This window comes from Pantherophis guttatus, chromosome 1 (genome assembly GCF_059756535.1).
Source record: "Pantherophis guttatus breed Tessera chromosome 1, ASM5975653v1, whole genome shotgun sequence".
NCBI classification, from domain to species: domain Eukaryota; kingdom Metazoa; phylum Chordata; class Lepidosauria; order Squamata; family Colubridae; genus Pantherophis; species Pantherophis guttatus.
This window is the reverse complement of record NC_142063.1, coordinates 248,466,910-248,480,663: the sequence shown is the minus strand read 5'-3', so window position 1 is coordinate 248,480,663 and position 13,754 is coordinate 248,466,910. Positions and strand designations below refer to the sequence as shown.

At 40.4% G+C, this 13,754-nt stretch overlaps 1 protein-coding gene across 1 annotated transcript; it reads right to left on the bottom strand.

Annotated features, from left to right (window-relative positions):
* Positions 1 to 7,430: 7,430 nt before the first annotated feature.
* MARCKS (myristoylated alanine rich protein kinase C substrate) lies at positions 7,431 to 13,071 on the bottom strand. Its single transcript, XM_034409195.3, has 2 exons — positions 12,724 to 13,071; positions 7,431 to 10,612 (listed from the first exon to the last, which is right to left on the bottom strand). Exons 1-2 carry the CDS (start codon positions 12,823 to 12,825, stop codon positions 9,848 to 9,850), a joined length of 867 nt encoding a protein of 288 aa, XP_034265086.2. The 5' UTR covers positions 12,826 to 13,071; the 3' UTR covers positions 7,431 to 9,847.
* Positions 13,072 to 13,754: the final 683 nt, after the last annotated feature.

Here is a 13,754-nt window from a genome sequence, read left to right as displayed (position 1 = left end):
TGCAGTTTATTTTGAACACAACATGATTCTGCTCATACCTTTTTTTTTTTAAGTTCTATACCATCAATTTAATATTTCATTTTCAAAAAAATAGAGTTATGGTTATGGAGATTAAGGCATAGGATAATGTTTTATAGAATTGAGTTATACATACAATTTAGCTATACAGAATTGTTCAGCCAACATTCAGAAATCTAAAAAGCACTTTTCTTCCACTCTGGTTTTCACCAGATAAGTGGGGTAGTGGAGTTCCTGAATCCCTCATCAGCATGGCCATCTACAAACACAACACACTGGAAAATTTCAACTCACGTAAGAGGTAAAATGTTTTATCTCCTTGAAGAACTGAAATACTACTACAGCAGATAAATGCAGTTGCAGAGAAATTTTTACTTGCTTTGATAACCTAACAGGCTGCATTTAGATTTAGTTCTCTTCTCAAGACAGGTTTTGTTCACATTAGTTTCTAAAAATGTAGATGTTCTTAGAAACAAAGCATGTATCAAGCCTCACTCCATGGAAATACAGGAAGGTCTAAATGTTACCTTCTGAGTTCACATCAATATTAAAGAGATCTTTGCCAGCATACTCTGAACAACAGAAGATGCCGTGAAGTAGCAGATGTTCTAAGTTATTAAGGTAGAGATTTCTTTTATGATTCAAATGATTATAGGGAGCTTGCTTAGCAAAGCTGAGAAGGGAAAGGCAATCTGATGTCAAGCAATGTGTATGCACTGACGCTACCAGCTGATCACAAAACTTCTGAGTAGGTAGCGGCAATCCATGGAGACATAAGTAAAGATTTTGGAGACCCAATCTCCAAATCTCCATCTTCAAGTTCTGAAACAGCTTCCCATGACTTCTCTGCTGTTGGGCAGTGCCTTCTAGGAAGGATGGTTGTTCCCCAGATCTAGCCATGCTAAGCCATATGTTGTTGGTTACCAATTTAATCAGTGGCCAAATCCAAACTGAATCTTGAGCCCGAACCAAACAAATTGTTGGCTTAGCACGATGTGGGACCCCAGGCTTAATGGCAAAAAGGTAGATGTCATTCCACAGAGTATTGCTCAAGCCAAATTCTGTGTACAACTGGAATGACATGTTTGCTCATATGAGGTAGAAAAGAGGAATGAGCAGTATATGAAATATTAAGAATAAAGTTAAAATGAAGACTTGCTGGAAGTCTTTGAAAGAGAGATTGTGGGTGCAGCTCATCAAGTGAATTAAGTCCCATTTATTTTAGCATATGGCTTTATTTATTTAGTGGATGGCAATACAAAGTCCCATAAAATCAGTGGATTTAAAGTACAGAGTTAAAAAAAAAAGTTTAATTCACACTGGCCCAGAGGGTTCCCAAAATTTTATAAAGCCCAAATTAATCCCTTTGCACCACAAGATCACGTTGTTATTCTGTTTTTATTTCAGATGTTATTCTCATATTTAATTTTCTATTTTTTTTTGTTATTATCAAGTATACTGTATTTTACTGATCAATGGCTATAAATAAACTTTACTTACTTCCACTGATTTGAATGGAATATTAGATAACTTTACTTGTGCAGGCATTGTGCTTTTTTCTGATGAAAGAACTCTGCTTAAGGCTGTGATAAGAATATGAAACATTCCTGCTGGCCTTACATTTCCTCTGTAATGACTCCTTTTACACACAACAGCTGCAATATCTCTGGGATGTCTGCCAATCTTACTACATGGTAAATAACTTTCTGGATTGTGCTCAGTGAGAGAAAGTTACAGAGAATGGTAAAGGCAGCATTTTTACCTATTTTGCCTTAAGAAATTATTGTACACAGTTCTGAGTGGCCTAATGAAAATATTGCCTCTGTGGAATGTCAATAAGAAAACATGTTATTGAGAAAACCTAGAAGGTACATTCTATTCCACCTTATTATTTTCACATTTTCCCAATTCAAGCACAGCCCTCTGCAGCAAATGTATTGGCATCTTCAAACTAGGAAATGGGAATCCCCAGCAGTGCAACACAGTGGCCTCTTGGTGGCACCAGAGAGCTGTCAGTGAAACACGTCTGCCCTTCCCACCCACAAACTTGCTGTATAAAGATTTAATCTAATAAAAAATGTATTTGCCTAGCCATTATTGAATCCTGCTTTCTGAAAAGCTAGAAGTATTGTAAATAAAATCTCCAATATAAGTTTGAATTAACATATGTAAAAAACTGAAAATATCCCTTTTGGGCAGTTCTGTTTATCTTCCATAAGAAAAAAAAAATACCTACAGAGATACATACATGCACACAAAACACTACAGCATATTGCAAAAACTCATGTAAATTTTCAGAACAAATCTATGAATGGTTGAAATCTACAACAATTTCTTATGTTCCCAACGTGATACATTTTATGACCACAGCAAAGAACGTTACAGGCGAACCTCAGAAATGGGTTGCAATGCAAGTTAGTGTTCTTTGAATTAGTTTTGTCTCAATTTTGCCCTCTCTCAGGCTACACATGTAAATCAAATAATTCCAGAATGTATAAGAGCAAGCACAATCTGCTCATTAAGTATGGCTTGCCATTAACTCTTTATATCTACAAGCAGCAAAACAGGTGTGACTCACTCTCCTCTATAATTCAGATTTGTTACTGACAAGATTTTTCTAATTCGGTAACTGGCTTTCAATAACATGGAAGATTAAAAAATTGTGAAGATTTGACTAGAGAAGGACAGAGAAGGAAGAACTGTACATTCCAGGACCGAGCTGGAGGAGGAGACTATTGTATCCTTTAACAGTAAATAATTGTGTACTGTGAATGTATTCAATTGTAATGTGGCTTCTCCATCCAAACTCTATTAGGTTTTCCATAAATGGGCATCCACTTAAAAAAAGCGTTTTGAATCTTTAAAAAATGATATTTAATATTTAGGGGAAGCTCTGATCTGCTTTCTAATCCAAAGGGAAACACAATCTGCTTTCAAGTACTGTGCTAGATTTGAGTAAATTACCACTGGCATTTTAAAGATAACACTGATTAAAAAAAAAAAAAAGTTATACAATGAAACTGAATTCTGGTTTTCTGCAAATTACAGAAGATGATTTATATCTTCTTCTTTTCAACAGCAAGCCTGGAAAAACTATAATGCCAATGCAAATAGAAGCTGAAGTGTATTTTAGCAAAGACCTATGGGAATGAAAGGGCTACTCCTCCAGTTAGGAATACTGTAATGAGTGATGTGATCACCAGGTTGGATCAGGGAATTCTAAAGCATTTGCACATAAAGATATCAGTCCATTAGTGACTGATACGCTTGTGCTTGTACAATTGTCTACAGTCATTAAATTATGGATCAATCTCTCAAAATTAAAGGGCTGAATCCTTGTATTCTACTTTTCAGTTCCACTGAAGTGAAATGCAGAAAGGGTTAAACATATGTATAGTTCTTTGTTTAAAACAGGAAGAATTTTAGATACAGCATCTAAAAGACATCATATATGAGGAATGGGGAGGAAGAGAGGAAAACACAAGTTCTGACTTAAATAATACTCTTGCAATTCAGGCCATCATTAACTAACTGGGAGATGGGGAACCAACTGGTGTTTTTTATTACTATTTTGACATTATGCTATTTTCACATTATTCGACTTGCATTATTCCCTGCAGTGGGATTGCTTTGATAACTTTCGCTATAGGTCATTATAGCTCCCAACAGGATCTTTTACTTCCTCCAGAGGCGATAGATAACCATTTCATCATCAGAATAACTCCATCAGATGCAAATGAAGTTGAACCGATAAAATAGCAATAGATAAATCAGCTGTTTTGTGATTCTTCCTATAGAAGAGATTCCAAATTAGTTCTCACCTGTGTCCAGTCAGGTTCGGTCTATTTGCTCTCTCTTGCTTTCTCGCTATTGTCTCTGCAGCTTCATCATTCCAGGTTGATAGTAATAGTACTACTAATTATAAACAAGCACAGAACATTCCAGCGAGTGAAACAAAGGCACGTCAGAGCCATCAAGGTATCAGCCAAAGATCTCAGATACCGATGAGCATAGTTTCTGAATAACAGTCTGTAGTATCCAAAAGTAAGAACAAATAATAGTTCAGCAAAGGTCTGAATGGAAGAAAAGCAGACCCCTGGCTCTGATCCAACAAAAACAGTAGCCTGTATATTTCCAAGGATTTCTGAAAGTGTGTATCAACATTAAGATTTATAAACGCATACCGGTGCTTTTGTGCTGATAAGACATTTTAAAAATCCACTTCTATTGAATCCTTTTCTTTTAACTTTCTTTAGTTCGTCTTCTCTTCAAGCAACAATGACTTGGATTTCTTCTTTAGTTTAGAGGTAGAACTAGTCTTTTTTCTTTTAAAAAAAAATGCAGATGACACTGCATATGCAGCAAGCTAATTCTTAAAATGGAGTCAATACATATCCATATTAAATCACAAACGTCTTAAAGCATGGGTGTCAAACTCGATCACATCACGTGACATCACATGACATCACAATGGGGGGGGTTGCCTTTACGGAGCCAGGATGGGCACGGCCTGCGTGTGATGCATCTGGTCTGCGGGCCACCAGTTTGACACCCGTCTTAAAGGATTCTGAGAGGCATGTGGATAACAAATTCATATTTACTACTTATTTCAGTTACATTGATTACTGACAATTTATTTCTACATTATTCTTTGTAATTATACACACGTATTGTTAATTTGTCATTCAAAAGTAACTATCACTAGTTATACAGCAGTTTCTCTGCGTATGCTTTCCAGAAAAAGTTATACAAAAACAATTATTTGCAACATTATGCATCAGAAAAAAAAAAGTTTCTAAAAAACCTATCAAAATGCTTTTCAATTTTCTTCACCATATTTCAATTTTGAATCAATGTCTATGGAGATTCTCAGTCATCCATCCAGGTCATGTTGTGCCAAAGGTGCTTTTTCAAGAGGCAACTGGACTTTGTTTTTTCTTTGAAGACATTTCACTTCTCATCCAAGAAGCTTCTTCAGTTCTGAATGGATGGTGGGGAATGGAAGGATTTATACTCCTTGCAGACAGCTGGTCATTTGCATTCTTTTAGCTAGTTGTTAAGGGGGTCAAAAGAGGTCATCTGTCAAAATTGAGCAGCCTCTCTCAATAGAGAGGGAGGGATACAACATCATCTATCTCCAATCTACATAGTCTTTTCAACAATTCCAAGAAGGCTCCACACCCTTTTGCACTGCTTAGGTGACCCTGATGACACAGATAAACCTACAGGTGGCCTCAATGACTCACTAAAAGAATGCACATGACCAGCTGTCTGCAAGGAGTTTAAATCCTTCCATTCCCCGCCATCCAATCAGAGCTGAAGAAACTTCTTGGATGAGAGTGAAATGTTTTCAAAGAAAAACCAGAAAGTCTAGTTGCCTCTTGAAAAAGCACCTTTGGGATTTTGAATCAACTATTAAAACCATTTTCTTTAATATATTATGGGCATTTTCTATAATGAGCAAGTGTCTGCTATGCCGCATTTGTTAATAGCTTAAAGTCTTGGAAACCATTTCAAAATCCCATTTACCAAATATTGCATGTAATACTCAGTACAGATCTTTTTAAATTTTTAGGGATACATGGAAATTCTCATAATTGCTCATGGTTGGTACAGACAACCTTAGTCACTGTAATTATCAACTGCCCAGAGTTGCTGGGAATCAGGTGGCATATAAACTTAAATAGTTGCTTCCCAAACCTGGATAAATTATTCAAAATTGGATAAAATGACTTTTTCTTTGAGTGATGACACCCAAATCCAATGCACAATCACAACAGGGACTTTTAAATTGACTTGAAGTATTTTAGCTATATTGGGTAAAAAAGGACTACCTGATTTGTGGTTATGGGTAATGTAGGAAAAATTGGGAAGCACTGATTTACAATAAATCATTGTTGCTTTTGATGCTATTTAAACTCATTTATTTAAAAGATTTGCATGGTTTCCCATCTTAGAACACAAGCCTGGACAGCTCACAATAAAAAAAAACATAAAAATAAAACCCCAGCACTTCAATTAACTTCCTTGGATGCCTCCCACCAAACATGCGTCCATCTTGCTCAGTGCCAGGAGAAAGAGCCAGCTCTTTGTGGGTTTTCTTTTGAGAGATAGATTATGAGATTTCTAATATTTTTCTCATTATTTCTATCTTCACAAACTGGATTTCCCATCTTGGGTGTCTATGTAGCCCTTGACTGTATTGTTGTTAAGAGCTGATCTTAAAATTTCAGTAATATTAAGTATTATTGATACTTGATATTTTTGAAATGTTTATTCCAGGTAAATTAGGAAAATAGTTTTAAGTTATGGGGTTTAAAAGTTATAATAAAACTTGTTTTGTTAAAATATTCTGTAAGCTTTTCATCTACAAATACATTTAAGCATACACATATGTGCCACTTGTACAGCATAGGCATCTGCTACTGGTCTGCTCCATCCAAAAATATTAACCAGTGCTTCATTCTTTAGAAGCTGCAGAGATGTTCATTTTAGTGCGTTTAACTTATAGAAAATCATTAAAAGGGGATGGTTGTACTAGTAACAGCCTTATGTTTATGAGTTAAGATTAATAGACTTTGCAGCAAATCTTTCCTGAATAATCTAGACAAGTTGTAAAGAGGTAACAAGGCATTTCTTAGCATTCTCACTATCCTCCCAATCTTTCACCACTGGTCATACCGGGTAAGGCCAAGGCCAAAACATTAGGTGACCCAGTAGGCAGCTGGCAAAATTAAAACCAGTTTCCAACACCAGGACAAATTATCCAGCTTCTGTGTTGATTGTGTAATTAAAAGCTCTATTAGATTTACACCTTGCTTTCTATTGGAGAACTTGATGTATTGGTGGAAATAAAGCAGTGCATTCATTACACAGCTTTGTATAAATTACTTTCTGTATTATGTATGCACTTAATTTATACCCTTCCAAGAAAAAATTGTGCAGAAGCACATTAATATAATTTGGGAAGGTTATATTTTAAGAATTTGGTACAACAGCAATGCCATCTTTAAAAAAAAAATTGCAACTTGCATTAAGCTCTAAGAGCTTTAAGACCACATATTCTACATAGACAAATTCAATCCTAGGAGATGTTACTCTATAGTTGCAGCAAATGATGACTCCTTGGGATATCCCTCAGGACACAACCCCACAATCTACAATGCATAAACTGGCCTGTGTCCTATTTTGGCCCAGCTGAAACAATTTGGGTGGAGGAATAAAAGAAATAATTCCATTTAAATCACTCTGTATGCAGATGTAAATGACAGCTAGTTTTATTATTTTTAATGACTTAAAAACACATGATGGGCCAAGAGTCACAGATCAGGTGTACAACCACATCAATAGTTATCAAGAATTACGATTAGAAAAGTGTCTCACAGATGGAGTCCAAAAATGACACTGGTATGGAAGATTTTACATCCATTTATTTCATCCCATGGCCATTTAAAGCATAATAGTCAATACATTTCTAACACTACAGAGAAATACCAGGGTGACCAGAGTATATATACAAGCCAAAAAAAAAAAAAATGGATAGCTGAGTAAGAGTATGTATTCGGAATGGAATCCATTGAACCTCATTCAGCCCAGATTTTGTTTTTTCAGGGAACAAGGTGCTAATGTGCCACTCGCTCATAAAATAAGTGTAATTGCTTCTAAAGCAAGTTACAACTGAAAACAGAGGGAAGGCAAGTTAAATGTAACACTAAATTTCATCTACAAACCTAGGAACAATGCTTCTTTGAATCAATTTCCATCCTCCAACAACATTAATACTTCATTATTTGTTTTTACAAAAGCCTACTACTGTTTTATTAAGGCCTGTTTTGCCCTGAGCAGCAAGGTGGAAATTAGCCCAAATGTCTAAACAGTTAAAAGGCAAGCACCAAGTGACTTTTATAGACAAATATAGCAATTTTTGTTAATGTATAGTTGGGAGTAGTATACAAAAAGTATTGCTCATTCATTTGGTAGAACAAACACTTTTTTGTTTTTTGTTTTTTACTCTAGCCCAAACTTCCAGAAAAGGTTGTGTTCAAGTTAGGCACTGAAGTAATGTTGAAAATGGTTAAGAACTTGCATGTAAGATTGGACCTTTTGCTGTCTTGACACCTGAATTCTGGTGTCCCTGTTGGAAAACTCAGGTTCAGCCCCCAAGACATTCCAAACAACCACAGCTAAAGTGTCAAGTCAACTCAAGCTAAGAAGTAACTAATATACTAAGGCGATCCTTAAGGATTTGATTACACACATACCCATTCTAGCTGAAGTCAACTGGTGCAAACATGTTGTGAACACATTTGGTCTCTTAATCTAGTTTCTCCCCAGAACTCAGTATTAGTCAATCAGGTGTCCACACTGGCATGGCCAGTTTAAAATCCAATTCACACATCTATTTAGAAGGCCTTAAAGATCTTCTGTCTACAGATATAAGTTTTAATAGGGCCAGGAGGCCATGCAATCTATACTACAGAAATTGAGAGTAATGTTAAGGGGCAAACAAGTGCCTTTTTTATACAAATTTAAACAATACAAGTAATCAACTAAGCTATCAAGAGTATCCAGAAAAAGAAACACAGCCAAATTCTACATTTTATTCACATTTATTTTTTCGCTTTTAGTGTGCTCACAGAAAATTAGAACACCTTAAGCAGGAATTTAATAGCAATTTTGTAAGCAAAGTTACATTCCATCTCTAAGTCAAATTGGTCAAAGCTTCTCCAGTATTTACAAAAAACATGATAGACATGATGCTACACAAAAACCATTGCATCTGAAATTGTTTTCTTTTTATTTTCAAAGACAACTGGAAAAAGAAAGCATTGTCTGCTGTCATCAAAAAACATACCACAGTATAAACAGTAACCATTCCACTTATCACAGCTTGGTTGAGTTTAAAATAGTGTGTGGTTTTTGTTTTTTTTAAAAGGTCCAAGATTACTGCAATTTTACAAAAAAAAATGGGCAGGGTGGCAAAAAGTTGCAAACTTAATGTGCTTCTGGATATCAAGATTTGTTTTTATACAATAGTCACAGTTAAAAACACCCTGCTGGTAATACATAATTACACTTTATTAAGGTCATAAACCAGCAATAAACAATAAAGCCTATACAACTTGTATTTCTACTTAATCACTGACTGGTACAGCTAACATGAGATAAGTGAAAGTTCCTATGGTTTAAATGAATTTCCTAAGACTATGATTTTTTTTTAAATCTGAGTATTGGATTTTTTTTCTTTCTTAATCAAGACTTGTAGTGTTGTAAACCTTATAGAACATCTGCCTCACAAAATACATTGTAATAACTTTCTTTTTTTAAAAAAAGACTAACCCCTTATTTCCTGTGGCACATTTTCTTGGCAAATTATCTGCACCACTAATTCCCCATTGTGACCCCTATCACTTCATTTGCTATCCCTTATTGACTCCTCCATCTCCTTCATATATGGGCATGTCCATAGACTGACAAAAGAAAAGAAAGCTTACATTTTGAATAAAGATGCGAAGTATGCAATAAACATTAATACTGATGTAAAAAAAAAAAAAAAGAAGGAACAAGGCAAAGGGAGGCATTTAGTCTCTCCTCTACCGAGTTGGAATGGTGGTAACAGAATGATTTGAGATGGGATCTGTTGGTAGAGACAAAAAGAGAGAGAGAGAGAGAGAGAGAAAGAGAGAGAGAAAGAGAGACATCTTTTAAATCAATCCCTGGTTGTAGACAAGTTCTCCAAAACCAGTACCTGGCACCACTCCAAACAAACAAACAGGGGGGAAGAAAAGTTCAATCATCTCAAAATTGCCATTCTTTTCATTGCCTCGTTTTACTCTGCCGACTCGGTGGGTGGAGCTTCTGGACTAGACTCGGAGGCAGCTTCCTGTGAAGGAGCTGCTGCCGCCGCTGCCGCCGGCTCCTCTGCTTTGGCTGCCTCTGGCTCAGTTGAGGTGGCTTCGGTGGTAGCACTTGGGACCTGAGCCGCTGGCGCCTCTTCTGGTTTCTCCTCCGGCTTCTGTTCTTCAGGAGCCTTGGCCTCTTCTCCTGCAGGCTTCTCTGGGGCAGTCTCTTCCAACTGGGCTTCCTGGGAACCCCCGGTCTCCTCTTTGGTGTCCTCTGTGCTGCTACCAGCAGCAGGGGCGGAAGGCGACACCTCCTGGGAAGCCTTGGCCTCCTCGTTGCCCGCAGGCTCCGCGTCGGCCGCCGCCGTGTCAGCTTTTCCCCCTTCCGAAGCGGCTGCACCGTCGTTCTCTGCTCCTTCCCCAGACTCCTTTTTGTTCTTTTTAAAAGAAAAGCCACTTAGCTTAAAAGACTTCTTGAAGGAAAAGCGCTTCTTTTTTTTTTTCGGGGTCTCATTACTGGAAGACGGGGTTGCTCCCTCCTCGGTTTTGGAGGAGGTCTCCCCTTCCACAGGAGAGGCGGGCTCTGTGCTCTCCGCTTCGGCGGTTTCCTTTTCGGAGGCGGCCTCGGATGGGCTCTGCTCTTCCTTGACCGACTCCTCCGCTGGCGCACTGCCGTTCGCTTGGACTTCCTCCTTGACAGCCTCTGCAGCTGCTGGGGAGGCATCGCCATTCACCTTCACGTGGCCGTTCTCCTGGAAGAGGAAAATGACTGTATTATTGGAGGGCACGCTCTCTTAAGACCCAGTACAAGGCAGCCTCTAATTGGAGACTTCATCTCCCAGAAGCTCCATCTACCCAATGGGGAAATTCTGGGAGGTGAACTCCAATCCAGAAGGTACCAAGGGAGGAAAAAACACCGCCTGCCACTTCTCCAAAGCAAAAGTGAAGCAACTCGGGTCTTGAAGCCCTGTGCCACAGCAGCCTCACTTCACTCTAGTGGTTAAAGCACCAGGCTTTTTTAAAAAAATGGGAGACGGTGAGTTCTAGTCCAGCCTTGGGCTGAAAGCCAGCTGGGCGACTTTGGGCTAGTCGCACTCTCTCTCCACCCTAGGAAGAAACCAATGGTAAACCACTTCCAAAAAAAAAAAAAAAAAATTGCCAAGAAAACTGCAGGGACTTGTCCTCCATGCTATCGCCAGGCTTCAAGATTGACTTCAAGGCATGCAAACAAAACAAATAAAAGAATGACTAAAAACCAGCCAAGGATTAGCCAAGCTGTTATGAGAGAGAGAGAGGTAGAGCCAGATCAAGTCACAAATTGGTGGGTCTGTGGCAGCACGTTGCCCCAGACCTTCCCACGGCTTTCTTGGGAGGAAAAGCGCGTGACGTGTCGCCCAAGGCTGCGAAGAAAGGAGAACACGCCACCCAAGAGCCGAGCCACGCCCCCCACGCCTTTCCTCCAGCTACTCTCTTAAGGGGCGCTACGCGGCGAGAAGCCCGCGTCATCATCCTCCAGACGCATCGCCCGGCCCTCGTTCCGCGCTTTCCTTTCTCTCTCTCTCTCTCTCTCTCTTTTCTCCCTCGACAGATCCAAGCCGCTACCAAGCGAGCGTCGGCCTCTAGAGGGCACTGTGGCTCCGTCTTGCACTCCTCGAGGCCGACGGTGGGACAGCCCAGGGAACAACGCTGAGGGAGGAGCGAGCTCGGCCAGAATCGGCTCCAATGAGCGAACAAAGCTCCCCGCGTCCGCTTCTACCCAAGCCCGCTTTCTCTTTTCTCTCCTATCGCCTTTCCTCAGTTCCAAAGCAAGAAAACGGGCAACCTTCCTTTTTCCGCCTCGGTATAATCGAGGCAAGAGGCGCTGCCAACCACTCCACACGATCACATCTGTTGCTCGCTCTGGCGCGGGGCTGAAGGCGCCTCAAAGGTTTCTTTCTGGAGCAACTGCAGGGTGGCATATCGCGGGCCAAGCTGGCACCGGCCGACAGCACGGGTGGGACGAGTCCCATACTGTAGTAGACCCACTACTGGAAAAAGCGCGGGGCGGATTACAAGACCCTCGTTAAGACCCACCCGCTATTCCCAGGTTCAAGCCGCGGCGAGGGACCCAGGCGGGCCAGGAAGTGTGCCAATTTACGTTTCACACACGCAACGCCTTCTCCCCGCATTCTCATCCTAAAGCCGCCGAATTTTAGAAGAGCATCTGCGTTAAGCGGGCCACAGCGAAAGGGAATATAGAAGAGGCCACCAGAGCCCAAGCTGTTAAACTACCGTACGAGCAAAGCCAGCCAAGCAAGATGGAGAAGGACAATTTACGCACGACAGCCCCTTCCCCTCTATAACGCGGACAACACTCCAGCGCCCCTAACCTCAAATCTTGCTTTTAGGTCTCTCCGGCAGTTCTATCGCGATCAACTAGATCTCCCTTAGGCGCCAAAGGCGGAGGTGGGTGGGTGGGGGGGTGCAACAGCCTCTTAAAGTACAGGAAACCGCGGGAGAGCACATTCAACCACCAAAGCACATACAAGCCAAAAAAAAAAAAAAAAAAGGATGGTGGTAAATTAGCGTTCCTGCGGAGACCAGCTAGGAAGAAGACACCATCCAGCAGGCAAGCATCTCGCATTGTCTCCCCACCACCACTGCATTACACATAGAACCGATTCAAAAAAAAGAAAGAAAAAGAAAATGAAATCCCACATAATCACGGTGCCAAAAACAGCCAGTATTTGTTTCTAAAGAGAGAGTTGTGATCGGTTGAACAGCCATTCGCCCCCCTCCCGGAAAGAGAAAGGGGGCAGCAGAATAAATACATTGCACTCAGCCCAGAAAGCAGTAACAATCCATTAGCCGCTCCTCTTCTTACCTGTCCGTTCGCCTTGGAAGGAGATGCAGCTACCGCTTCTCCGGGTTTTTCAGCAACAGTAGTTTCGCCTTTTGCAGCGTTCTTAGAGAACTGGGCGCCCATGCTGGTTTATTCAACAAAGAAACTCGGCAGATCCAAAAAGAAGGCAAACAAAGAACAGTAGGTTCGTTCGTATAAAATGCTGGGCGACCAGCAGCCTGAAGAGCAGCCGATATACACACACGCGCGCGCGCGCACACACACTCACACACCAGTGGGGGAGGAGGGGGGGAAAAAGAGAAGAGAGCCGAATATGTTTAAATATATGCACTCCTTTTTTTTTAATAAAGCTGGAGAGGTCACAAAAAGACAGCAGCAGAGGAAGAAAGAGGGATAAAAAGGCAGGAAAATAGTCGAGCAAAAATATCAGAAGCCCAAGTTTAGTACAAAAAAAAAAGGAGAAGTAATAAAAAAAAAATTCCCAGATTTGTAGCCGTACTGTAGACAAGGGGAAAATGGAGAAATCTCCCTGGTCGCTAATAAGATGCGGAGTCCAACGCCCAAGTGCACAGATGAATGGGCTTCCCAAGCACTGACGGCAGCCCCCACCCGCCGTCCACCAATCAACGCGCCGCCAGACAAAAGAGAGGGCGGGGCCTCCAATTGGAGCGAACAATGGAGCTGGGATTGCAATAATTTGAATTCGGCCTTGGACTGATAATTAATACTCCGAAGAACATAAATAAATTAGTGGCATTAAGACTTGTGCTCTGATTTCTTGCTAAAAAGAAAAATCGAAGGATACACGGTGTTTACTGCCCCCTGCCAAATGCTCCGTAAAAAAATAATAATAATAAAGGGGAGGGGGGGAAGGATTTTGACTTGCAGGGTTGGTAGCCTCTGTTTGGTGTCTTGAGTCTCTCCCCCTCCCCACCCGTTAAGTTAGAGACAATGGTTTGACTTGTGTGCGTTTGTGATTTCATTTTCTCGCCCCCGCTGCCGCCCCCTCTATTCCTCCTCCTGCCCACTCCAGCTTCTTAAAAAACAAAAAA

Bases quoted from the DNA above. Each gene is read 5' to 3' on its own strand.
- MARCKS (XM_034409195.3), bottom strand. From the start codon at position 12,825: ATGGGCGCCCAGTTCTCTAAGAACGCTGCAAAAGGCGAAACTACTGTT. The intron at 10,613-12,723 runs GTAAGAAGAGGA...TTCCTCTTCCAG, and splicing joins CTTCCAAGGCGAACGGACAG to GAGAACGGCCACGTGAAGGT.